Source organism: Anomaloglossus baeobatrachus, chromosome 1 (assembly GCF_048569485.1).
Source record: "Anomaloglossus baeobatrachus isolate aAnoBae1 chromosome 1, aAnoBae1.hap1, whole genome shotgun sequence".
In the NCBI taxonomy this organism is placed as follows: Eukaryota; Metazoa; Chordata; class Amphibia; order Anura; family Aromobatidae; genus Anomaloglossus; species Anomaloglossus baeobatrachus.
In genome coordinates, this window is record NC_134353.1 from 885,732,250 (window position 1) to 885,758,883 (window position 26,634).

Here is a 26,634-nt window from a genome sequence, read left to right on the forward strand (position 1 = left end):
GAACTTTACTGACCAAGATAAGCAGCCAGAGGCTCGTTCCTCTCTTGAGCCATTGTCTGAAATGAATTATTTCCTGGTGTGACAATAGCATCAGATTTGATCATGACGACCGTTCCATTCCAGTCGTAGGCGCCAACGGCTCCGAGCATCACCCAGTCCTAAATCCGGCAGGGGAAAAATTAGTCCTCGTTCAATAAATATGTTTGTAGTAAGTATAACACATAATATTGTCAACTACTGATTCATTCAATATGAAGAGCTTAAAGTGGTTATCAACAGACATTACTCTAACTTTGCTGAATCAGATTGATATCAACTGTAGTTTCAGCATAACTTGTATTTTGGTCATATAAATTTATTTTCAATTTTGCCTGCTAGGCCAGTGGGTGGAGTGACTCAATGATTAAAGGGGTTATCCAAAACTACGACAACCCCTTGTGATTCCTCATATTTCCCCTAGGTAAAATAAAGACTATACTCACCTACTGTACCGTTGTGATTCCAGCGGTGTTCAGGTTTGTGGTGCCGGGGCTCATGCGGGGTTGTTATTAGAGATGAGTGGACACGTGGAAGTTTGGTTTGGCGGGTTCAGCCGGACTTTAGATAAAGTTCGGTTTGGTACATGGACTTCTGGGAATGAAGGGGGGGGGGGGGCGATTATGCTCTTCTTACCCCCAGTATGAACCATTCACACACTGCAAGCAGCTCACACTCGACTGAGCATACACAAGCACAGCGATGCTCTCATGAGTGATTTGCATGTGTAAAGCACCCAAACTCCGAACCCGAACTCTGTTTGTTTTTTTTTTTTGTAAATGTTTGGTACGAACATTGAACGCCAAACCTCAGGTTTTCTTATCTCTAGTTGTGAGGTCTCGCGAGCCCTACGTCCAATCAGCGCCGGCTTCTGTCTCCCTGCCTTCAGACTAAATGAGTTAATCAACAGGAAGTGAGCACAAGTGAGCCTAGTCACCGCGATCCTGGACACCACTGGAATTGCGCCGATATGGGGGGGGGGGGGTGTGTGAGTATAGTCTTTATTATTTTACCTGGTGGAAACGTGGAATCAGAATGGATTGTCCTTGTAGTAGACAACCCCTTGAAGCTTTCCCAGGATGAGTGTGAATTCAGAGCTAGGTGTCAATCATTGAATAAGTACCTAAGGGCATTATGAGCAGGGATTTTAATGAAAAAAATTCTGATAATGAATATTTTTCTACATAATATTATATATTAATGTGCTCAACTCTATTACATGATGTCTAAAGATAAAAAAAAAACTATGTCCAATGTGACATTTTCTCTATCAAAGGGTTGTCTAATTTTAAAGCCGTAGTTAATTACCTAAAATGGATGATTTCATACGCTGGGGATATTAGTTTTCTGCACAGGGGAGGGCTGCGTGCACAATATGTGACCAGAAAGGAGAAGACCAGTAACATCCGTTGTGAAGGTATTTATACATCTCCAGGAGGAGTAATATAAGAACATCTCAGTGCACACTTCTAAGAAAAATGCTCCAGAGTTTTCTGCAGTACTGTTCCTGTAAGTATGACACATTGCGCATCTATCACCTTTTTTTTTTTTTTTTTTGTTTGCACTCAGTCTGACAGTTTATCTATAAAATATATACTTTGTACAATAAGTATCATATTTTCCACATTAAGATGCTTCATTTTTTTGTGCAGCAAAAATACACAGCAACAAAAACTCATTGTGGGGACTTAAAGGGGTTGTCCACTGCTAAGACAACCCTTTCTGACTCCACGTTTCCCACAGGTAACATAAAAAAATCCTATACTCACCTCCACAGCCGGCGTGATTCCAGTGGTGTGTGAACTTTGTGGTGCCGGGGCTCATGTTGGGTTGTGACGTTATGCAGGTGTTTTAACCTACTTGTTGCCGGGCCGGGGGTGCAAATCCTCTGCGTTATCACGGGGTGTCCTGGCCTGGTTCCGTTACCCGAGGCGTAGAGGAAGGAGGATTGGAGGGTGGCAGGAAGGATGGAGGTAGTAGTCGGAGGTTAGGAAAGTCTATTAGGATCATGACGCCACCTGTGGTACATGGCCAGGGATGGGGGCCGCCGCTGCAGGGTCTCTCACTGGGGCAGATGCTGGAATGAAGCCAGGAAGGTGTCGCTCCCCACAGGTGGATCGGGATTACACCGGGAAGGAGGACGGAGGACGGGGGTTGTGGTAGTCCCCATTGGTGCCGCAGCGCTGGGCGTCAGCGCCGGTTAAAGGAGAGGCAGAGGCAGGGGCAAACTGATCAGATGATATTGGATCCAGATTGGACATCGCGGGTCCCTCGACCCAGGACTATGGTGAAGGGGGGGGGTTCTTTAGTTCAAATAAAGATGGAGTCATTAATAGTGTTGTGTTTTATTTCTAATCACAATATTTTTTTCTGTGTTGTATTTTTTTATCTTTACTAGAAAGTCATGGTGGCCATGTCTAATATTGGCGTGACACCATGAATTTTGGGCTGAGGGCCAGCTGATAATTCACAGGTGGCCCTAACCCCATTATTACCCAGTGAGCCACCCGGCACCAGGGCTGCTGGAAGAGTTGGATACGAAGATGGCAAGATGCAACGTCTATTATTTCTTTTCATGAAACAATTAAAAAAAAGGGCTTATTTTTGGTTCCCAGCTGGGTACAAATAGTACATTAAAAAATAAAAAAAAATCCAAACACATAACCCTAACCCAAGGGTTAGGAGTAAAAAATAAAATGCGTGGGCTCCCGCTGAATTTTCTATTGCTAAGGGTAACCCAACAGCTACTTCCTGCTACCCCCCACTCCTTGGTGTTACCTTCACTGGCAATGGAAAATCCAGGGAAGTCCTTTTTTTAAGTTTTTTCCAAAAAACTAAAATAAAAAAAAAAAAATTAAAAAATATTATGTCGGCTTCACCATATTTTTGTATGCTAGACAGGTACAGCAGGCAGGCACGGGCTGCCCCCAACCCCCAGCTGCCTATTTGAACCCAGCTGGGAACCAAAAATATAGGGAAGCCCTTTTTTTAATTATTTCATGAATTTATTGAAATAACTAAAAACAAAATGACGTGGGCTTTGCTCAATTTTTGTGTCCAGTCAGGTATAACTAGGCAGCTGGGGATTGGAATCCGCAGCGCAGGGTAGCCCAAACTTTCTGGGTCCCCCTTTGCGAATTGCAGTCCATAGCCAACCAAGAAAATGGCGCTGTAGCCAACTTTTCCAGCGGCCCTGGTGGGTAATAAGGGGCTAATAGCAGCAACATCACAAAACACAGGGGGAGGAAGAACGCTTCTGCTCCCCGTGCTGTCTAGTCACTCAATGAGTAAGCACAGAATGCGGGTTGGTAGGCGGTGACGTCACCGCTGCCATAGTAACTGAATGAGTAGGTTACTATAGCAATGGTGATCTCTGATCCCTGATTTTCGGCGCCACTGTTCAGCAGCTCCTGCAGAAGCTGGTGTGTAGCGGCGCCGGTAATCAGGTGATCAGAGATCACCATTGCTATAGTAACCCGCTCGGTAGGTTACTATGGCAATGGTGGCAGCGGTGACGTCACGTCACCTAGTACCTACACTACCTAAGACACACACTAAATCTGTCCCTAGCTCAGCAGCACCTCCCCCTACACTACCTGACTGTGGATCACAGTGCCGAGCACAGCGCCGTCAGGTGTCATATAGAACTGATCACGCTGTGTGGCCAGCCAATCACTCTAATGCCACAACCAACATGGCTGTGGCATTACAGTGTGTGACAGTCAATCCCTGCATGTGGGCTGACTATGTAAAGAGCGCCAACATGCAGGGAGGGGGAGACGAGCATCTGCCCGAGCATCTCGCCGGTACTCAGAGCTCTCCAAGTATACCGAGTACTGAGATGCTCGAGCAAGCATCGAGTAGCGGCGAGCATGCTCGCTCATTCCTACTTATCAAATATCGTGGGAACTTTAGCTTGAGGCTATGTTCACACGTTGCATTTTTGCTACATTTTTAATGTGCTTTATGTAAATTAAAAGTGTATTTTTAAAGTTCCAGCAGAAGCGATGAGATTCCAGAAATCTCGTACACATACTTAGCTTTTTTCCCCTGACTGAAATGGCAAACTGCTGCGATTTTGAAAGAAGCAGCATGTCAAATCTTTCAGCGTTTTTGCAGCATTTTTTCACCATTGAACGCAATGAGAAACTGCAAAAACGCAAGTACTGCATTATTGCTAATTTTGTAGTGAATTAAACTAGCTTTATTAAACATGTACTGTAGACCCACCAGAAAAGCATCAAAAATGTAGCAAAACCTTTTTGGAAGCAGCTTTGTTATTGCCAAGAGAAGAGATGTGGGCTGCAACAAAAACATAAAGTGTGAACATAGCCTTAAGGGTGCTTTAGACGCTGCGACATCGCTAACGATATATCGTCGGGGTCACGGGGTTTGTGACGCACATCCGGCGTCGTTAGCGACATCGCAGCGTATGATAGCTAGGAGCAACGATCGCAAAAACGTCAAAAATCGTTGATCGTTGACACGTCGCTCCTTTTCATAATATCGTTGCTGCTGCAGGTACGATGTTGTTCGTCGGTCCTGCGGCATCACACATCGCTGTGTATGACACCGCAGGAACGATGAACATCTCCTTACCTGCGTCCACCGGCAATGATGAATGAAGGGGGTGGTTGGGGTCTTCCACCCGCTCATCTCCGCCCCTCCGCTTCTATTGGACGGCTGCCGTGTGACGTCGCTGTGATGCCGTATGAACCGCCCCCGTAAAAAAGAGGCGGATTGCAGGCAAGAGCGACGTCACAGGGAAGTCCGTGTGACGGGTGTAAGTGATATTGTGCGCCACGGGCAGCGATTTGCCTGTGTCGCACAACCGATGGGGGTGGGTACACTCGCTAGTGATCTCACTAGCGAGATCGCAGAGTGTAAAGTGCCCTTTATGGTACAGGGTACGCTCACACCAACGTATGAAAGAATCGGTCCGATTTTCAGCCAAAAAAGTTTCAAGAACATCATACAAGTGTGTGATTTTTTTTGTTCTCTCCTAGCATCCATTTTCAGTGAGTTTATTTTTCGCAGCAGCTATTATTCTACAGTCATTTACAGGACCATTTATAGTGTCTTATTCTACAGAATGGTAATGTATCTGTAAAAATCGTCATCCATTTTTTTTCTCGCCCACATTGGTGAGTCTTGTGCGATATACATGACTATATGCTGCATGAGGCGTTTTTTTCCTCAGGCTGAATACAGCTGAGTAATAAATCACAGATCTGCTCTGCCTCATGGAATAACATGGTTCTGAGTGAAATCCCTTTTTTCTGGCATTGCACTCGTATTTATACACTCATGTGAACGAGCCCTAAAATAGACAATATCTGAAATATACATACCGGGTCTGCAATACTCTGAGTGCCACTTTACAGAGCCCGTACACACGGTGATGTGGTGTATCAATAATCCATATACATAGAGATTTACCTTGGAGTAATGGGCACTGAATCCAGTCTGGGACATCTCCATTCCAAAGGACACAGCTTGCTGCTCAGTTGTAGCTGAGAATGGAAACACCAAGACAATATAACGCAAAGAATAGAAATGAAAAGGGAGTGGTACTAATACAGTCCATTCTAGGTCTGTGTCTCAATAGCGTATTAACAAAGGTTTACATTCTCTTTAAATGAGCACTCCAGTGATTTTTTTTTTTAAATTTTCCCACCTATTAGCAATTAGCAATGTGTATGCAGAGAGTGGTCGCCGACTCCTGCCGTTTTCAGCGGTTTGCTCAGGCATCACGTGACTGCATCTGTAACCGGCTGAATCACACAGTGTTTGCAGTGTCTGGACTGGTGGCTCCTTTTCAAAATGTATCACTGCAAGACTATGAGACTCAAAACATGGCCAGAGAGACTCATTCTGAGCCTCGTAGACTTACGGTACATTGAGAAAGTAACATTGCTCGATGTGATTCGGTAAGCAATGCCAGATATTTAAAAGGTAAGAAAACCTCAACATAATCAACACCATCAAGCTCCTGAAGTGAATCCCACTAATTAGTGGACAAAAATCTAATAGGTATCCCTCCCCTTTGTTCTGTCCCTAATGAAAATTGAAGGTGGGTCACTGAGGATGGCACTAAGGGGTAAGGTTCTTTGTTCCAACTACCTCCTAGCCATGCTGCTTATGAGAGAAGTGTGGCTAGGAGGTAGCTGGAACAGAGGACCTTACCCCTCACTTGGTATCATGTCCCCTGAAAAGTCTTGTTGGATGAAACGCCTTGGGACACCAATAGAGTCATAATAGGGGTTCAGTCGAGTTCATTAAAGGGAAAATCATCAGGATTTTTGTATATAAACCAGTCTGTAGTGGCAAGTGCCATCTTTTTTGCACTCATATGCTGGGGTAGTAGTGTGCGGGTCTCTGATGCTAACAAGCTGAATAAGCTTAGCAAGAAGGCAAGCTCGGCTGTTGGCTGCAATCTGGACTCTTTTGAGGAGGTAGTAGAGAGAAGAACTCTGAAAAAGTGTATGGCGATTATGAATAATAATGCACATCCATTATATGAGCTATTCATGAGACAGAAGAGACCTTCAGTAACCGACTAATCCTTCTGAGGTGTAAGAAGGAAAAATATAGGAAATCATTTGTGTCAACTGCTATGGGAATGTACAATAATAACATTAGTGTTAAATCTTCAAGGTGAATGTGTGACGCCCTGGGCAAGCCAGGGGTCACAGGTCACAACATCACATGCACCCCACATTCCCGGCAGGTACACCTAGGCTAACCTAAAATCCTTGTTGCCTTCCTCCAGGGGCTGATGTCCACACCAGGGGGTGGGCCAGGCGGTTGGCTCCGCCCACCGAGGAGTTCACAGCTCTGGAGGTGGGAAAACCAGGCAGTTGAGCTCAGGCAGAGCTTGAGTGAGAAGCGAGTTCAAGCTAGGGGAGTGAAGTAGAAGGAAGTGATAAAGGAGGACAGTAAGAGTGGCGACAGAAAAGGAACAGTTAAGAAAGCCTGAAGTTGGTCCGGGTGTGTGCCCCGGACTGAGACAGCAAGGTCAGCAGACGGCGGTGATAGTCTGCAGGGGGACTGCTTGGACGTTGCTGGAAGAACCGCGGACGGGTGGTGACCCGGCGGTACTGGAGCAGTATACGAAGAACAGTCAGCACCAGGGCAAGGGCCTTTCGGATCCCGGCAAGGCTAGGAGTCGCCATAATTTGCCAAATCCGTCAGTGAAGGGGACCTCTGTCTCCTAACAACCAAGTCCCGATTGAAGGCAACAGTCCGACCGTTAAGGGGAGACACCGCCACCGCCAAGGCACCAGTTTCCCAGGGCCAGCGCCTGCGGGCAAGAGAGAGGCTCCTCCGGCTCATGTCCAGGTCGGGGAGCGGGTAACCGGTGGGAACCCATCGCTACCAAAAAGACTTTACATAGGTGCAGGGAAGAGACTGTCACCGCTAACTGCAGGGAACATCAGCACCGTAACCGTCCGAGGGACCCGTCCAACCAGCCATTTGTTTACCGAGAACTGTGTCGTGTTTACTGGCTGAGTGAGTACCTCCGTGCCGTGCGGCACAGCGCTGCCCCTGCACCTCCACAGGCCCCATACCCGCCTGTCCACCATACCAACCCCATCACTGGGCCCCGGGACCACCAAAACCCCTACCCACGGAGGGGCAAACCAACAACTGGCTGCTCCATACCATCACTCCCGGGCTCCCCAGAAAGAGCAGTGGTGGTGTCCACTTAATCACCACAACCGTGGGTGGCGTCATGGACAATAAACTATCCCAAAACCCAATCCCCTTTCACTCACGGGCGAGGAGCGCCGCTCGAGTCCCCGGGATCCGGCCCATCGCTCGAGCCACCGAGCAGCAGCAGCAGGCCGCAGCAGCCGCAGCGGCAGCCGGACCCGAGCAGTGGGAGAGCGCGGCGTCCCCTCCTCCGCCCGCGACAACTGTCTATTTTATTTTTTCTACTTTCAGTTCACCCGCTGTGTATGTCCTAATCTAATGTATAATGTTCTTCTGTCAACTCTACTGCCTCGTCAATTATGTAATTCATGTGATGATTTAAGTTGTGCTGCTGTGATACCAGAATTTCCCACGGGATCAATAAAGTGTATCGTATCGTATCATATATTGGCACTATCAGGCTGATTCTATACATACCTTTAGTGGTCAGCTCAGATGTTTAGGTTTTCCAATCCAAGAAAGTAAAGTTTATAAAATTAGCAGCTTTTTGATTGTCATGAGCAAAGGAGCAGATAATCTCTGGGTGGGTATTCATATGGATTCCCGCCCCCCTGCCTGTTGTTCCTGTCTCTCTCTGTTCTCTATGGTAAGTATTATACAAACGATTCACTTTGCTAAAGGACCTGTGTGAGGTCATAACCATGTGACCAGAAGTTGCGAGGCCTCAGCCAATAAAGCTGGATATCAGGTCACATGGGTATGACCTCACACAGGTCCTTTAGCAAAGTGAATCGTTTGTATAATACTTACCATTAGTGATGGGAAATCTAGTTCATTTTGGTGATTAGTTCACTGAAAAGATTAGTTCAAAAGATTAGCTCATTTAGTTCATCTAGTTCAGTATTTCTCTCCACTCTATCCTGAGGAGCTGATAGGAAATGCATCATGTGACCTGTGAACTAAATGAACTATATGAGCTGCTGAACTGAATGTTCTACTGAGAATGACTCAGGACAGTCTAGTTCAGTCTGATGCATCTCACTCAGCCCAGCAGCGCCCCCTGTGTAGAGTGTAGAGTACTGACCCATAATGAATGTGTATGAGGGAGCTGAGGAGCAGTTCAGCAGCCACCATTTTGAGAACAGAACAGGAGCCAATGGTAAAGATTTTAGCAAGACTGATCTAGGCTACAGGAGGCTGATCCTCTACAGGAGGCTGATCCTATCACACAGACAGGTGAGGGGCATGAACCACACACAGAAAAACTCTCTCTCATACACACATATGAGCTGTGTCTGTCTACTGTGCAATTTCAGTATTTATTAATATTATTATTACTATTATATTTATATTTGATGTGTGGTATAGTGTTACTCCCTTCTTTTCCAGCATCAGGAGCTATAAAGAGCAAGTGTGAGGGCAGGAGCCTCCTGGAGCTGTAGAGAATCACTCTCTGTCTCCTCACACTGCTGTTTAGTTCAGTATTTCTCTCCACCCTGTCCTATGAGCTGACAGGAAATGCATCATGTGACCTGTGAACTAGATGAACTAGATGAGCTGCTGAACTAAATGTTCTACTGAGAATGACTCAGGACAGTCTAGTTCAATCTGATGCATCTCACTGAGCCCAGCAGCGCCCCATGTGGTAGTGTAGAGTACTGACTCATAATGAATGTGGATGAGGGAGCTGAGGAGCAGTTCAGCATTCACCATTTTGAGAACAGAACAGGAGACAGTGGTAAAGTTTTTAGCAAGACTGATCTTCTAGACTACAGGAGGCTGATCCTCTACAGGAGGCTGATCCTCTACAGGAGGCTGATCCTATCACACAGACAGGTGAGGGGCATAAACCACACACAGAAAAACTCTCTCATACACACATATGAGCTGTGTCTGTCTACTGTGCAATTTCAGTTTTTATTAATATTATTATTACTATTATATTTGTATTTGATGTGTGCTAGTGTTTTACTACCTTCAAGTGTGAGAGCAGGATCTCCTGGAGCTGTATGAGGATCACTGTCTGTCTCCTCCCACTCTAGTTCATAATGAACTAATCTCTGTCAGGATGGTGAACTAGATGAACTAGTTCACTCTGAAGATTAGTTCATTTTGAACTACTCACTCACGAACTACCCATCACTACTTACCATAGAGAACAGAGAGAGAGAGACAGGAACAACAGGCAGGGGGGCGGGAATCCATATGAATACCCACCCAGAGATTATCTGCTCCTTTGCTCATGACAATCAAAAAGCTGCTAATTTTATAGACTTTACTTTCTTGGATTTGAAAACCTAAACATCTGAGCTGACCACTACAGGTATGTATAGAATCAGCCTGATAGTGCCAGTATAGCACTGGCTATAGCTTATATAGGAAAATCCTGGTGATTGCTTCCCTTTAATCAACTCGACTGAACTCCTATTTTGACCCTCTAAATTACTAAATTCCAATGGCCACTAATCACTGCTATTATTTCTGGATCTCTCGGCTGCTTTTGACACAATGGATCACCAGTTCCTCCTCACTATAGTCATTACACTGAATGCCCATCCACTAAAGAATACAAACTTATCTCTCTCACCCACAAAGATCTTCATAGTTCCACACTGCCCTACATCTTCTCCATCATCTCTGCATTTCACCCTATCCGTGCCCTTTGTTCTGCAACTGATCTAAGACTAACATCGTCCATATTCCAAACCTCGCACCTCCATGTCCAAGACTTATCTTGGGCTGCACCAGTGTTCTGGAATGCACTACCCCAAATAATCCAAATAATATCCAGCCCCCATGTTTTTAAGCACCTCAACTTACTAACCTAACAATCCCCTGTTCCCTCTTTCTAAACAATAATCATAATCTGCTCCTTTCTATTCATCTGCCTCCACATCCTTCATTCAACCAGTAGCATTTGGGGACCACACTGACATATCTTGGCCTAAGATCGTATCCTACAACTTTTTATTTTTATGATGCCTGGACTGTACATAACAAGCACGTTGTACTTACTGTGCCCCACTATCTCCTCATAGATTGTAAGCTTGCGAGCAAGGACCCTCACTCCTCCTGTAACTGGTGAACTATGTGTTACTGTGTATTGTTTTTATTGTTTGTACATGTCTCTGGAATATGTTGGTGCTATATAAATGAAATTATTATTACTATTTATTTATTATTATCCAGCACATTACAGATGCATTCACGTGATGCCTGAGCACTCCGCTGAAAATGGCAGGAGTCGATGACCAGTAAGTAGTGCAACACACGCTGCATAGACAATGGTATGGCAAAATAACAAAAAAAAAAAATCACTGGAGCGTTCCATTAAGAATTTATTATTCCTCTTCAGTATAAAGACCAGAATAACAGAATTCAGTCCAGAGAGGAATTGGCAATGGCACCTGATGGATCACCTTGGTATATAACAGATTCTCTTGGGTTCCATCATGGTGGCTGTAATTTACAAAAAAAGTCAACTTTTTTTTTATTTTCAGAAAATTTGATGAACTCTGCAACAGAGGCTTCATTTGGGGCTTCCAACAGAAGTCGCTAAGAAAAAAAAAATCAGTGTCGACTTGTGTTACTTTCCCAAGGATATTATTAGTATTGATAATGTCTGTAGAGCCCTGTAGAACATGATGGCACTATATTAATAAGTAAACAAATAAAAATAATATTTTGGTGTACGGTACTTTATATGGAGGTGTCTTCAGGTGCTGTGTAAGGTGATAGGATGCCAATAGCAGAAATGTATAGTCTGGCTCTACAGACCCTCGGTCTGGAGTCAGAGCTCATATTCTGACATAGGTGGATGCTGGTATATGTCTCGCTAGCACTGATAATCCCTGTGACATTTAAAATATAAAAATGTATTTGTCATATTGTATTTGTCATTTAGTAGCTTTTCTATAGAGGAAGTAAGAAAATGCAAAGAATTTAACAGACGTCCTATGGAAAACCACAGAACTGCACCAATTGACAAAGTCATCTCTGCTATAACAGTGTCCTACAGAGGAGAGCAATAAATACAGATGTGGGTGCGGGTGCATCTGGTATTGAGCTGTAAAGCTCTGGAGGTTAAGAAAAGTCTGCACAATGCTGGTGGGGACACAACACTTCCTCTGACAGACAGGATCCATGAGGTTCAGCATTTTCAATAAAAATAAAGAAAATCTACCAGCGCCCCTGAGAAGAATGAAACTCCACGTTCTCAGAGCCTCTCCACTGGACATGTGGGAAAAAGCTCCAGAGAATGGCTACTGCTATAAACACGACAACAAACCACCGCAAAGAACAAATCAGCCCCTCATGAAGGAGAACCTCTCAAGAATTAACCCAAATGTGCAGATCACATTATATAATCTGAGTATATATATATATATATATATATATATATACATACATATACATACACACCTACGGTGTGCATACTATATACACCGTGTGCAGAATTATTAGGCAAGTCGTATTTTAGAGGATTTTTTTTCTTATTGATCAACAACTATGTTCTTAATCAACCCAAAAGACTCATAAATATCAAAGCTTATTATTTTTGGAAGTTGGAGTGGTTTTTTTTTAGATTTGGTATCTTAGGAGGATATCTGTTTGTGCAGGTAACTATTACTGTGCAGAATTATTAGGCAACTTAATAAAAACCAAATATATTCTCATCTCACTTGGTTATTTTCTTCAGGTAAACCAATATACAGTCATATGAAAAAGTTTGGGCACCCCTATTAATGTTAACCTTTTTTCTTTATAACAATTTGGGTTTTTGCAACAGCTATATCAGTTTCATATATCTAATAACTGATGGACTGAGTAATATTTCTGGATTGAAATGAGGTTTATTGTACTAACAGAAAATGTGCAATCCGCATTTAAACAAAATTTGACCGGTGCAAAAGTATGGGCACCTCAACATAAAAGTGACATTAATATTTTGTAGATCCTCCTTTTGCAAAAATAACAGCCTCTAGTCGCTTTCTGTAGCTTTTAATGAGTTCCTGGATCCTGGATGAAGGTATATTTGACCATTCCTGTTTACAAAACAATTCCAGTTCAGTTAAGTTTGATGGTCGCCGAGCATGGACAGCCGCTTCAAATCAAATTTCGTGAGATGAGTTGAATTGTTGAATGACATTATTCATTCTGCCACACAGTTTATTGGAAAAAGGGAAAAAAATTCCAAGTGTGGTTAAATTGCAAATATGTGCAATTGCATTATTGTTTCTTTTTTCATTTTATTTACCATGTTTACTATATGGTAAAACTGACCTAGCATTATGATTACTCAGGTCAGTACGAGTTTATAGATACCAAACATGTATAGTCTTACTTTTATCTAAGTGGTGAAAAAAATTCAGAAATTTGTAAAAAAAAAAAAAGAATAACGCTTTTGTCGCCATTTTCCGAGACCTGAGGCTCAATGATGGCTTATTTTGTGCGTCTTGAGCTGATGTTTTTTGGTTAGATGTTTTGATCACCTCTTATTGCATTTTAATGCAATGTTGCAGAAACAAAAAAAAAGTAATTCTGGAGTTTTAATTTTTTCTCTCTCTACACCCTATACCAATTGTCAGGGCCAGGTGGACGGGCAGACCCAGGAGGTGGATCCACTGGGCCGAACTCCTAGATGGTGGTAAGGGGTCCGGTAGCTGGAGCACTATAGGCAGCAGAACAGTCCGTGCATACGAGTTTAACGGAGAAGTCCCTGGGACCACGGAGTCACTGATGGTAGTCCGGGTGACGTAGCTCAGGTTCGGAAGCCGAGAAGATGTCAGGCGGGGTCCGGAACCTTCGGAGCGAGATGACGGGTCACCGCAGGGATCCGAGATGGTACGGACTGTCAGGATGGCAGATGGACAGCGTTCGGGGTTCGGGATTCGGCAGGACCGGATGGCGAGGCAGGCATGGCTCTACAAGAGAGATAGATGAGTATATCATAGAGATACCAGGAGACCTGACTCCTAGCTTAAGAAACACGAAGATCAGGCCCCGCCCCCTTGGACATTAAACCCCTTTATGAGAAGCCGACGGGCGCCGGGAGCGGGGACCAGGACGCCGGGGACGTGCTGGCAATGGATGCTGGAGAGCGGGGAGCGGCGGTGACCGGACCAAGGAACCGGGAAGCGAGGCAGGGGAGCCGGGAAGTGAGGCAGGGGAGCCGGGAAGCGTGACAGGTGAGCCGGAGGGCAGCGCAGGGGACCCGGGGAGCGTGACAGTACCCCCCCCCCCACGCCCCCCTCCCCGCAACCGGGACAGGAAGGCATGGATCAGCGGAGTACCCACATTCTCCTGGGGCTCCCAGGACCTATCCTCAGGACCATACCCTGCCCAGTCCACCAGGAAGAACTGTCGACCCCGTACGGTCTTCATGGCCACGATATCCCTTACCGCATAGATGTCGTCATCGGCAATAGGAGGAGGAGCCGAACTGGCAGCAGCGGAGAAGGGACCAAGGACAACCGGCTTGAGCAGGGAGACGTGGAAAGAATTGGGTATCCTCATCGTGGCCGGGAGCTGTAGCTTGTAGGAGACCTCATTGATCTTGTTGAGGACTTTAAACGGCCCGATGTAGCGAGGACCCAGCTTGTAGGATGGTATCTTCAATCGGACATACTTGGAAGCAAGCCAGACTAGATCTCCAGGAGAGAAACACGGAGGATCCAGACGTCTCTTGTCTGCGTGTCTCTTCATCCGTAGGGAAGCACGCCCAAGGGACGCCTTGACAGAGTCCCAAATGGTTGCAAAGTCACGGGCTACAGTATCGGCAGCAGGGACATCCGAAGAAGGGGATACAGGCAATGGGACGGAGGGCTGAAGTCCGTAAACGACATGGAAGGGGGAGCTGGAGGACGACTCACTGATGTGGTGGTTATGGGAGAATTCAGCCCAAGGAAGAAGCGTGGACCAGTCGTCTTGATGGGCGTTGACATAGTGACGTAAGAAGGAGGTCAAGATTTGATTGACCCTCTCCACTTGGCCATTAGACTGAGGATGGTAAGCAGAAGAAAAGTCCAGAGTCACTCCCAGATGTTTGCAGAGCGCCCTCCAGAAGCGGGAGGTGAACTGAGTTCCTCTGTTGGATACGATGTGTGATGGAAAGCCATGCAGGCGGAAAATGTGATGTATATAGGCGTCCGCGAGTTCCTGAGCATAGGGCAGTCCAGTCATAGGGACGAAATGTGCCATTTTAGAGAATCGATCCACCACGACCCATATGACTGTGTGTCCGGAGGACAATGGCAAGTCCGTAATAAAGTCCATCGCTATGTGTTGCCACGGAACTGAGGGTATCGGCAGAGGCAGAAGACGGCCATATGGCAGGTGTTTGGGCGTCTTGTTCCTGGCACAAGAGGAGCAGGCAGAGACAAAAGCAGCGACGTCCGTGCGAAGAGATGGCCACCAGTAGTGACGTACGATCGTGCTCCATGTTCTCTTCTGACCAGCATGACCGGCTGTTTTCGAGGCATGGCCCCAGTGTAACACTTTTTGCCTGTCAGTCTCAGAGACATAGGTCTTCCCGGGCGGTATCTGGGCCAGGGTGACAGGGGCCACCGGAATGATTTTGCTAGGACAGATGATGGGTTGGGTAGTCTCCTCCTCCTGCTTCATGGGCATGAAAGACCTGGACAAGGCATCAGCACGTACGTTCTTGTCCGCAGGTCGGAAATGGAGCTGGAAATCAAACCTGGCAAAGAATAAGGACCACCTGGCTTGCCGTGGGTTCAGTCGCTGAGCGGACCGCAGGTATTCCAGGTTCTTGTGGTCCGTGTAAATAATCACGGGGTACACTGCTCCTTCCAGAAGGTAGCGCCATTCCTCCAGAGCCAGTTTGACTGCCAATAGCTCTCGGTCACCGATGGTGTAGTTGCGTTCAGGCGCTGAGAAGCTCTTGGAGAAGAAACCGCAAGTCACCATCTTCCCGGAGGAGGACTTCTGCATGAGCACTGCTCCGGCTCCCGAGGAGGAGGCATCCACCTCCAAGGTGAACTGGCGGTTTAACTCCGGACGGTGGAGCACAGGAGCGGAAGCAAAGGCCTGCTTCAGAGAGCCAAACGCGGCGTCGGCCGCAGGTGACCAGTCCTTTGGATTAGCCTCCTTCTTGGTCAAAGCGGAGAGAGGAGCAGTCAGAGCAGAGAAGTGTGGGATAAACTGGCGGTAGTAGTTGGCAAATCCCAGGAAACGTTGGATTGCCTTCAGTCCAGAAGGAGGAGGCCAGTTGAGAATGGAGGAGACCTTCTTTGGATCCATCTGCAGTCCGGTATCAGAGATGATGTACCCCAGGAAGGGGAGAGAGGACTGCTCAAAGACACACTTCTCGTACTTGGCGTACAGACGATTCTCTCTCAGTCTTTGTAGAACCAGCTGTACGTTTTCTCTGTGGGTCTGGAGGTCCGGAGAGAAGACAAGGATGTCATCCAAATACACTACCACACAGACGTAGAGAAGGTCCCGGAAAACGTCGTTCACCAGTTCTTGGAAGACGGCTGGGGCGTTACACAGGCCGAAGGGCATCACGCAGTATTCATAGTGCCCATCGCGAGTATTGAAGGCAGTCTTCCATTCGTCCCCAGAGCGGATGCGTACCAGATTGTAAGCACCCCGAAGATCCAGCTTGGTGAACACACGAGCTCCCCTAAGCCGGTCAAACAATTCAGGGATGAGCGGCAGAGGGTACTTGTTTTTCACGGTGATCTGGTTCAATCCCCGGTAGTCTATACATGGGCGTAGGTCGCCCTCTTTCTTCTTCACGAAGAAGAAGCCTGCTCCAGCAGGAGAGGAGGATCTCCGAATGAATCCCCTTGCCAGGCTCTCTGTGATGTAAGTAGACATGGCTCTTGTTTCGGCTGGAGACAAAGGATATATCCGTCCTCGAGGTGGTGTTGTTCCCGGGAGCAGGTCAATGGCACAATCGTAAGGACGATGTGGCGGAAGTACCTCAGATTCCTTTTTATCAAAGACGTCTGCGAAGGACCAATAGGCCGAGGGCAGTCCCGGTAGGTTCTCTGGAACCGGAGGCCGTCGGATGGGTTGTATGGTCTTCAGACACTTCTCATGGCACGAAGAGCCCCATCGGGTGATTTCGCCAGTGCCCCAGCTGACTGATGGTTCGTGTGTCCGCAACCAGGGAAGTCCCAGCAGGATTTGATGGGACATGTGTGGAAGGACATAGAGAGCGATGTTCTCGGTGTGCAGGGCACCGATACGCAGTTCGACCGGCCTGGTGACCCAGGAGATGGTGTCAGAGAGGGGTCTCCCATCCACAGAGGCAATCACTAGGGGCTTGTCGAGTGGAGTAACAGGCACCTGGTACTTGTCCACCGTGGCCTGCTGGATGAAATTGCCTGCTGCCCCGGAATCGAGGTATGCTTCAGCCGTGAACCGCGTCTCTCCCGTTGTGACTTGCACAGTCCACGTAACCGGGTCTGAGAGAGTCCCAGCACCTAGGGTGGCCTCTCCTACCAACCCTAGGCTTTGGAGTTTCCCGGCCTCTCTGGACAGGAGCGTAGCAGGTGTGTGCCCTCTCCGCAGTAAAAGCAGAGACCCTTGGCGAGCCGCTCTGCTCGACGTTGTTCAGACTGCCGCACTCGGTCGATCTGCATGGGCTCGTGGACGGGGGCCCCAGCTGTCGATGACTGAAGTACGGAGGGCTTCTGCGGAGGAGAGGAATGCTGTACCGGACGTCTCTCACGGGACACTTCCTTGGCTCGCTCCTGAAAGCGAATGTCTACTCGTGTCGCTAGGGCAATCAGGGCATCCAGGGTGGTCGGTACGTCACGACCCGCCAGCTCATCTTTAATTTGCCCCGAGAGTCCTTCCCAGAAGGCGGCGGTTAGGGCCTCGTTGTTCCAGCCGAGTTCCGAAGCCAGGGTGCGAAACCGGACTGCGTACTGACCCACCGTCAGAGTCCCCTGACGCAACCGGAGAAGAGACGAAGCAGACGCGGAGGCGCGTCCGGGCTCATCAAAGGTGCCACGGAATGCCTGCAGGAACTCTTGGATGTTCGTGGTCACAGGATCCCCCTTCTCCCACAAGGGGTTCATCCACGCCAGTGCCTCACCCTCTAGATGGGACATGATGAAGGCGACCTTGGCTTGGTCGGAGGCAAACAAATGCGGCAGCTGCGTGAAATGGAGGGAGCATTGGTTTAAGAATCCCCTGCAGGTCTTGGGGTCTCTGGCGTACCGGGGTGGTGAGGCCAAACGAAGTCTGGAAGTATCTGAAGAAGTCGCCACGGGAGCTGGAGCCGTGGCTTGACTAGTGGAAGCCCGGGATGTTGAAGACGCAACTGCTGCTTGTAGCGTGTTCAGGCGGGCGTCCACAGAAGACATGAACTGCAGCATGCTGGTCTGAGTCTCACGCTGGCGTTGGAGTTCCTCCTGTACGGCTGCTAGTGCTGCAGCGGGATCCATGGCCTGATCTTACTGTCAGGGCCAGGTGGATGGGCAGACCCAGGAGGTGGATCCACTGGGCCGAACTCCTAGATGGTGGTAAGGGGTCCGGTAGCTGGAGCACTATAGGCAGCAGAACAGTCCGTGCATACGAGTTTAACGGAGAAGTCCCTGGGACCACGGAGTCACTGATGGTAGTCCGGGTGACGTAGCTCAGGTTCGGAAGCCGAGAAGATGTCAGGCGGGGTCCGGAACCTTCGGAGCGAGATGACGGGTCACCGCAGGGATCCGAGATGGTACGGACTGTCAGGATGGCAGATGGACAGCGTTCGGGGTTCGAGATTCGGCAGGACCGGATGGCGAGGCAGGCACGGCTCTACAAGAGAGATAGGTGAGTATATCATAGAGATACCAGGAGACCTGACTCCTAGCTTAAGAAACACGAAGATCAGGCCCCGCCCCCTTGGACATTAAACCCCTTTATACCCTGTACCTGTTTGCATCATTTCCTGTTAATGGACGCTGGCCCTTTAAGAAAGGGTCAATGACCGCGCGCGCGCCCTAATGCGCATGCGCGCGGCCCGAGTGCCAGAAGCCAGAGCAGGAAGCTGCGAGGAGGAAGCAGCAGGGCTGGGCTGGGGCTGAGAAGCCGACGGGCGCCGGGAGCGGGGACCAGGACGCCGGGGACGTGCTGGCAATGGATGCTGGAGAGCGGGGAGCGGCGGTGACCGGACCAAGGAACCGGGAAGCGAGGCAGGGGAGCCGGGAAGCGAGGCAGGGGAGCCGGGAAGCGTGACAGGTGAGCCGGAGGGCAGCGCAGGGGACCCGGGGAGCGTGACACCAATCAGCTTAAGGGCTCATGCGCACGTTGCATACTCACATGCATTTACGCTGCGCATTGCACTGCAGTGTAAATGCATGCGTCCTGCGTCCCCAGCACAATCTATGTAGATTTTGCATGAGACGTGCGCACGTAGCTTTTATGAACGCAGCGATTTGAGTGCTAAAATTTTGACCCAAATCCATGCGTTCATAAAAGCAGCATGTCAATTATTCCGTGCGCTATGGATGCAGCTCCCACTCTGTCTTTGGTGGAGCATCCCGAGCGCATGAAATTGGCTTTTTTTTAACAAAAAAACTGCATTCATTCTGCAGTCTTTCTGCAGCGATTTGACGCGCACTTGTGCTGTCAAATCGCTGCAGAATATTCTGCAGTTACGTGCGCATGAACCCTAAATGAGTTTATATTTTGATAGCTAGGACATTTCTGAATACGGCGATGCCACATATGTGTATTTTTTTTATTGTTTTATTATCAATGTGACAAAAGACAGGTGATTTAATCTTTTAGATTGTTTTTTTCAATTTTAAAAGCTTTTTACATTTTTTTATTGACTTTACTAGTCTCTTTAGGAGTCTTGAAGCTACAATTGACTAATCACTTCTGCTGTTCACAGCGATGCTTCAGCATCAGCATCAGCATCCCTCTGTATAGCAGAAGTGCTGTTTTCCTGTGAACGTTGCTGCTTTGCCGGTATTCATAGGAAGTGAGTTATGAGAGTGACAGGGGTCATCAGCTGACCCAATGCTGTCATGACTGCCTATTGGCCATCCATGATCGCCATGAGGGTGGCGGGGAATGGCGCCATCTCCCCCAGAGTGCATTCTATTGCGCTGTCAGAGCAATCTAACTAGTTAACAGGTGCGGGGTGGATCTCCTATTCACCTGCTTCTATTAGCTGCACATGTCTGCTGTTCAGATCAGCAGATATGTGCATGGAATAACGCGGGTTCGCTGAGCAAGCCCGCATTAAAGCGACTGATACAACCTATGTCGTATAGGTACGTCCTAGGTCATAGGGGAGTTAGGAAAATGGGTTGATGAAAAAGTTTAGGCTCCCTGCATGATTAGTATGTGGTAGCACCCCCTTGGGCAAATATCGCAGCTTGTAAATGCTTTTTGTAGCAGCCAAGAGTCTTTTAATTCTTCTATAAGGGAGTTTAATCCATTCTTCCTTGGAAAAGTCTCCCAGTTCTGTGAGATTCCTGTGTCGTCTTGCATGCACTCTCTTTTGAGGTCTAGCCACAGATCTTCAATGATGTTCAGATCAGGGGACTGTGAGGCCACTGTAAAACCTTCAGCTTGTGCCTTTTGAGGTTATGTATTGTGGCTTTTGACATGCGTTTAGGATCATTATCCATTTGTAGAAGGCATCCTCTTTTCAACTTCAGCTTTTTCACAGATAGTTACTTTTGCATCAAGAATTTGTTGAAATTTCAGTGAATTCATTTTTCCCTCTACCCATGAATTGTTCCACATTCCAGTGTCTGCAACACAACCCCAAATCATGATTTATCAACCCCATGCTTAATGGTTGGCAAGATGTTCTTTTCCTAAAATTCTGTGTCATTTTTTCTCTACACATACCTCTGATCATTGTGGCCAAACAGTTCTATTTTCACCTCATCGGTCCACAGGACTTGTTTCCAAAATGCACCAGCTTGTTTAGATGTTCTTTTGCAGACTTCTGATGCTGAATTTTATGGTGAGGACATAGGAGAGGTTTTCTTCTGATGACTCTTCCATGAAGGCCATATTTGTGGTGCAGGTGTCTCTGAACAGTAGAACAATGTAACACAACTAAATCTTCCTGAAGGTCTTTTGCAGTGAAGCAGGGGTTCAGATTTGCCTCTCTGCTTTGTGGGCCTCGACTATTTTTATTTTCTGAGTGCTAGGCAGCTGCTTAGAAGAACCCATGGCTGATGTCTTTTAGCACAAGGTTACAGGAAGCTGGGTTTTTATAAAGCTGTGAAATTTGTCTCACCTGGCCTTTCCTAACGATGATGGTGAACAAGCCATAACCCTAACAGGCTAATTAACGTCTGAAACCTTGATCAAAGTTATCTGTACACACAAATCCCTAAGGGTGTCCAAACGTTTACATCGGACCATTTTCCGTCTTGTTATTCTTAAAATGTGAAAGATGAAAATATTTTTTTTTGCCTAAAATATAAAGGAAATGTGACGTCTTTAACTTTATGCCTTTTAGAGATCATTTAATCTCCGACTTACTTAACGGGTCACAATAACAGTAATTTTGACCAGGGGTACCCAAACATTTGCATAATGCTATATATATATATTATACATAAAATTTACTTTTTGCTATGGGCATGCAGTATAGCGTATATATATATATATAGGTATAAATTGTACTGCATGTACACAGGAAAATGTAAATGATAGTGAATGGAAATTTATTTGCTAAACTCATAAATAACTTCCCAGGACCTTCCCATGTCTCCTTCCTGCTAACAAATCTTGCCAATTTTTATAAAATCCCTGGAGAAGTGTGTATAGTAATGTCGTAAGCAAATATTCCTTCGATAGATAGATAGATAGATAATAGATAGAGAGATAGATAATAGATAGAGAGATAGATAATAGATAGAGAGATAGATTGATTAGAATAGAATAGCCAGTTTTAGGCTCTTTTTAGTGATTTTCTGGCTCCAGAGTATTATATTATAAGAATAACAACCTAACTGGACAGGATGTAGTAAAAGAATCCCAGGATGCAGAAATCAGGTCCAGGCCAGATGTATAGCAGTAACAGAGTATATGTTCCATGGTGAATTTCAGTATTTGTGATATATTCATTCATTTCTCATCTGAAAGTGAAGTTCCCAGGACCTTCCCTTTCTGCACAGAAAACTGCAATTACCATACTACACAAGCCCCCGGAGATCTGCAGAGAATGAAGCTGGAGACAAATCTTCCTTCTTACAACACTCCAGATTTTATATAATGTCAGGAAATACATGATACTTTTCTTGGAATGTCAGTAAATTATAAGTGAATCAGGATTATAGGCAGATGAATACGAGATCGCAGTACATATCACCTGATATTACCTTCAAGGGCAAATATTCTTTCTCCCAATGATTCCACAATGGTTGACAGAGCCAGTTCTTCGGAAACGTTGAAGAAATGTTTTTCTTTTGGCTCACTTGCAATGGAAAGTATCTCATTGACCAGCTTCTCTGTGCTTATGTTACCTCTGTTATAGCTTCCAAGAATCTAAAAATGATAGATGAATGTAAATTACAGATCTCACTAATAAGTCAAACATACTACATATCCATATACGTTTTTATTCTTCATTCTATACATTAATACATAACATACCGTATCTAGTACTGATATGGTTTAAGGACCTACAAGTATAGTGCATAGAATTCATAGTGCCCCGTAGCGTAAATCCTAAGTGAACCCCCCTTTCAACTTATGATGTTGCTATGGACTCCAACGAAGTATATAGTATCACCCACAGCATGATGCAACTAAAGTGCCCTCCACACATGGTGATTAGTGATGGACAAGCCCGGACTGTAAAGTTCGAGGTCCATACCAGATACTTAGTATCCAATGTAATGACCTTGACCATGAGAATAATGCAGGAACGATATACTTACCGAGTCTCCAAAGTGGCTGTAGCACTACTTCCCGGGCCGCTCATTAGTCAATGAATTGGACAAAGAGGGTGTTTTTTTGCATTTTATTTCAATAAAACATTTTTTCGATGTTTGTATTTATATCTTTTCACTTACAGATTAGTAATGGGGGGCTCTCATTGACGCCTCCCATCACAAATCTAGGGCTAAGTGACAGCTGTGAGCTCTCACTAACCCCACCGCACCAGGGCAATCGGGATGAGTTGAGTAAAATGCCAAGATTGTCACATCTAATGGATGTGTGGTGCCACTGACCTGGTTAGGCACCACTGAGTACTGCACCCATGCTGGGTCAGTACAACACAGGTAATCCAGAAGGCTGACCGGGGTGTGGTTACACAGGCGCATAGTAACCAGGTCTCCCACATTGACCTTTGAAGGGACCCCTGGGGAATCCAGGAGGGGGCATGGCCTCCATCTCCAGTCAAGGGGTGTGGTAGAGAGTCTGGTTGCTAAGTTGCATAGGCAGGCACAGAAGGGAGGAAGTAGTGAACCAGTCAGTTAGTGCAGCTCAGGGAGAGCAGTCGCAAGAAGCAGACCCTGCAGGCTGTCGCGATCCTGACCATGCACGTGCAGTGGTTACTGACAGAGGAGAACGGTCACCTGGTAGTGCCGCCCGAAAACCACCCGAGGCTAGAGTGCAGAGCGGTGGCTGAGTACGGGGACTGCCAGGGAGGTACCAGGCCTGCACAGGTTACAGGTTCCCAGAGCAGGGGCCCATTCAGTTGGCCTGCTCAACCTGCAGGTGGGGTTACTTCATACCCTCCACCAAACACCACAGAGTCCGCAGCCATGTGACAAAGTGAGGGCCCATAGCTCACAAGAGGCAAGCAGCCGGAGTGACCTGGTCCAGACTACAAGCAGACGGGCTGAAGAAGGGGAGAACAGGCAGCAGCAACTTCCCTGGGTGATCCCAGCAGGACTTCAAGTCGGGGTCACCCCAAAAACACAAGGGCTAGGAAGGCGAGTCAGTAGCAACTCTCACAAGTCAGCCTGAAGGAGCCTGGTTCCCTACTGGTGCATCACAGCTACGCCCGGGTTACTCACCCTGCCACCTGACATGACTAAAAACCCTGAAAGACATTCTGGTAGTGCGTGTGAGTTATTCTGTGACCTGTGGTTCCACACACCCAAACTTGGCCCTAGGGCTAGCCTCACTCTTGGGGGGCCACTACATCTAGCTGCATCCAACATCAGCCCCAGGCATCCCCTAATATGCAGTGGCAATCCCCCTGACCGCAATACCGAGAGTGGTGTCACGAATCCTAAGAAGACAACCTACCTGTGACCAGACTGTGGCTCCACGTGGAGTCCCTGAAGACCCTGAAGGTAATGCAGACCTGGGCGGCTCCACAGATGCAACAATTCTGGACGGCTGCAGGCTGCTATTTTCAGGCTAGGAGGGGCCAATAACCATTGGTCTCCCCAGCCTGAGAATACCAGCCCCCCAGCTGTTAGCTTTATCATGGCTGGCCTGAGTATCAAAATTGGTTGGGAACTGTGCATAGTTTTTTAAAATTATTTATTTAAAGTCATTGAAAAAAAGTCGCTTGGGGTTCCATTAATGTTGATACACAGCCAAGGTAATGCATACGGCTGGGGGCTGCAGCTTGTAACCACAGTATATGCTTTATCTGTGCTGCTTATCATAATATTAGGAGACTCTATGGCAATGTTTTTATTTATTTATTTTTACAGAATGATAGTGTGCCGCCCCAGGAACGCTGTTCCTGTTCGGGGACGCCAAAGTCCAGGGAATATTCTGGCCACGAGTAGGTCAGATTAACTTCTATGGGGATCGTGACGCCACTCTCGGTATTTACGGTCAGGGGGTGACCGCCACTGCAGTTTAAGGAGCTTCTGGGGCTGATGGTAGATGCAGTCAGTTGTTGTGGCCTCCCGAGAGTGAGGCTGGCCCCACCCCAGGGATCAGTGTAAGTGTGTAGTACCACAGGTCGCAGAAGAACTCACACACAAACAGCAATGTCTTTCAGGGTTTCTACTCACTTTCAGATGGTAGCTGTGAGTCAACCCGGGCGATGCTATGATGAACCAGGAAGAACCAGGTATCCGTTCGGCTGATGTAGGGGTGACTGCTGACTCGCCTTCCTTGCCCTTCTTGTTTTGAGGTGACCCCGACCTGGAGTCTTGTGGGGATCACCCAGGGAAGTCGCATCTGCCATTCCTCCCTTTCTGGCTCGTTTGCGGGCAGCGTGGACCAAGTAATTCTGGCTGCTTGCCTTCTGTCACTTATGGGCCCCCTCGTTGCTGCTGTAGCTGCAGACTCTGTGTGGTTGGTGAGGCGCATAAAGTGCCCTCAGCAGCAGGTTTGGCAGGCCAACTGAATGGGCCCCTACTCTGGGGATCTGTTTCCCCATGTGGGCTGTGTCTACTGGCAGTCCACTTACTCAGCCACCTCTTGCTACTGCCCTAGGTGGTTTTCAGGTGGCACTGCTGAGTAGCCTTTCTCCCCCGCCAGCAGCCACTGACTGGTGCAGTGTCTGGCAGGGCCCTGCTCCTCTGCTCTGCCCTCCAGACGCGGCTCCACACCTCTTTCTCCTTCGGCTGCCTCTGCACAACTCCCTGTCTCCAGTCCCACACCCACCACTAGCTGGGGTGCGAGGGCTACGCCCCCTCCCTGGGTCCGCCCAAGGGTCCCCTCTAAGCTGCGTGTGTGTGTGTCCTGGTTACTACTGTCTGTGTGTCCACACCCTAGTCAGCCTTTGGGATTACCTGTTTTGTACTGACCCAGCATGGGTGCAGTACTCCGTGGTGCCTGACCAGGTCAGGGGCGCCACATTAAAGATGCAGACAGAATGTGTGATTCCAAGCATTCAGAGACGCTGTCACACAGGGTGGGGGTGCTGTCTGAATGCAACCAATCAGAAATGACGGGACTGCTAGTGGGCGGGGGAAGCACTGCATATGCATGAAGGATAATGGGCAGACCCGGAAGTAGTGTTACAGCCACGTGGGAGATTCAGTAATCTAATCCCCCCTGCCCTTTTTATCACCATTTTAAAGCACAATGTTCAGGTCCTCATAGACTTATATAAGGATCAGTGTCCGGGCAGATATTTGGGATTAATTCCGCCCCAGACCAGGTTTTTTAAAAAATACAATTGGGCCTGCCGATCCCGAATATCTGTGGGTTCACCCATCACTAATTATTATGGTCCTGATAGCTCCACTATACATGGAATGATGGCCCACGCACCCCTCCTAAACACAGCATGATGGCCAAACACAGCCCCCCTATATGCAGCATGATAGCCCAACAGCCCCCACAGACAGTATGAGAGCCCCCATATAGAGTATGATAACTCCCACAGCCCACACAGACAGTGTGATGGCTCCCAGCCCCCACAGGCAGTATGATGGCCCCACCACCCCATATACACAGAATGATTGTCCAAGAGCCCCCACAGGCAGTATGAGGGCCTCCACACACAGTATGATGGTTCCCACAGCCTGCACAGACAGTATGATGACCTCTAGCCTCCACAGGCAGTATGATGGCCCCACTACCCCATATATACAGGATAATGGCAAAACAGACCACCCAGGCATTATGAGGCCCCCACACACCGTATGTTGTCCTCCACTAGCAGTATGAGAGCCCCACATACAGTATGATGTTTCCCACAGCCCGTACAGATAGTATGATGGCCTCCAGCCCCCGCACACAGTATAATGTCACTTACAGCCCCTCAGAAAATTTGAGGACTTTCACAGCTGCCACACAGTATGATGTCCCCCACAGGGCCCACACAGTTTAAGACCTCACACACAAAATGAAGTCTCTCGCAGACAGTATGAGTGGCCCATTACGTCCCCACCTGCGCAGTACGAGGGCTCCCACACATAATATGATGTCCCCCATAGCATCAACAGGCAATATAAGGGCCCCACAGCCAATATGATGTCTCCTACAACCCAAACCCAGATACTGGGATGTGCCCCACAGGAAGTATGAGGGATTCCAGCAGCCACCCGCTTAGTAATAAAGCCACCATCAAAGTAT

At 47.5% G+C, this 26,634-nt stretch overlaps 1 protein-coding gene across 1 annotated transcript in view; it reads right to left on the minus strand.

The window, feature by feature from the left end:
• Positions 1–26,634, minus strand: part of ITGA1 (integrin subunit alpha 1) — a 329,669-nt gene that overhangs the window by 115,456 nt on the left and 187,579 nt on the right. Inside the window, exons 9-11 of the mRNA XM_075342876.1 lie at positions 22,011–22,176; positions 5,476–5,549; positions 14–158 (exon numbers count right to left, since the gene is read on the minus strand). Coding sequence (XP_075198991.1) covers positions 14–158; positions 5,476–5,549; positions 22,011–22,176 — 385 coding nt within the window. The remainder of the gene's footprint in view (positions 1–13; positions 159–5,475; positions 5,550–22,010; positions 22,177–26,634) is intronic.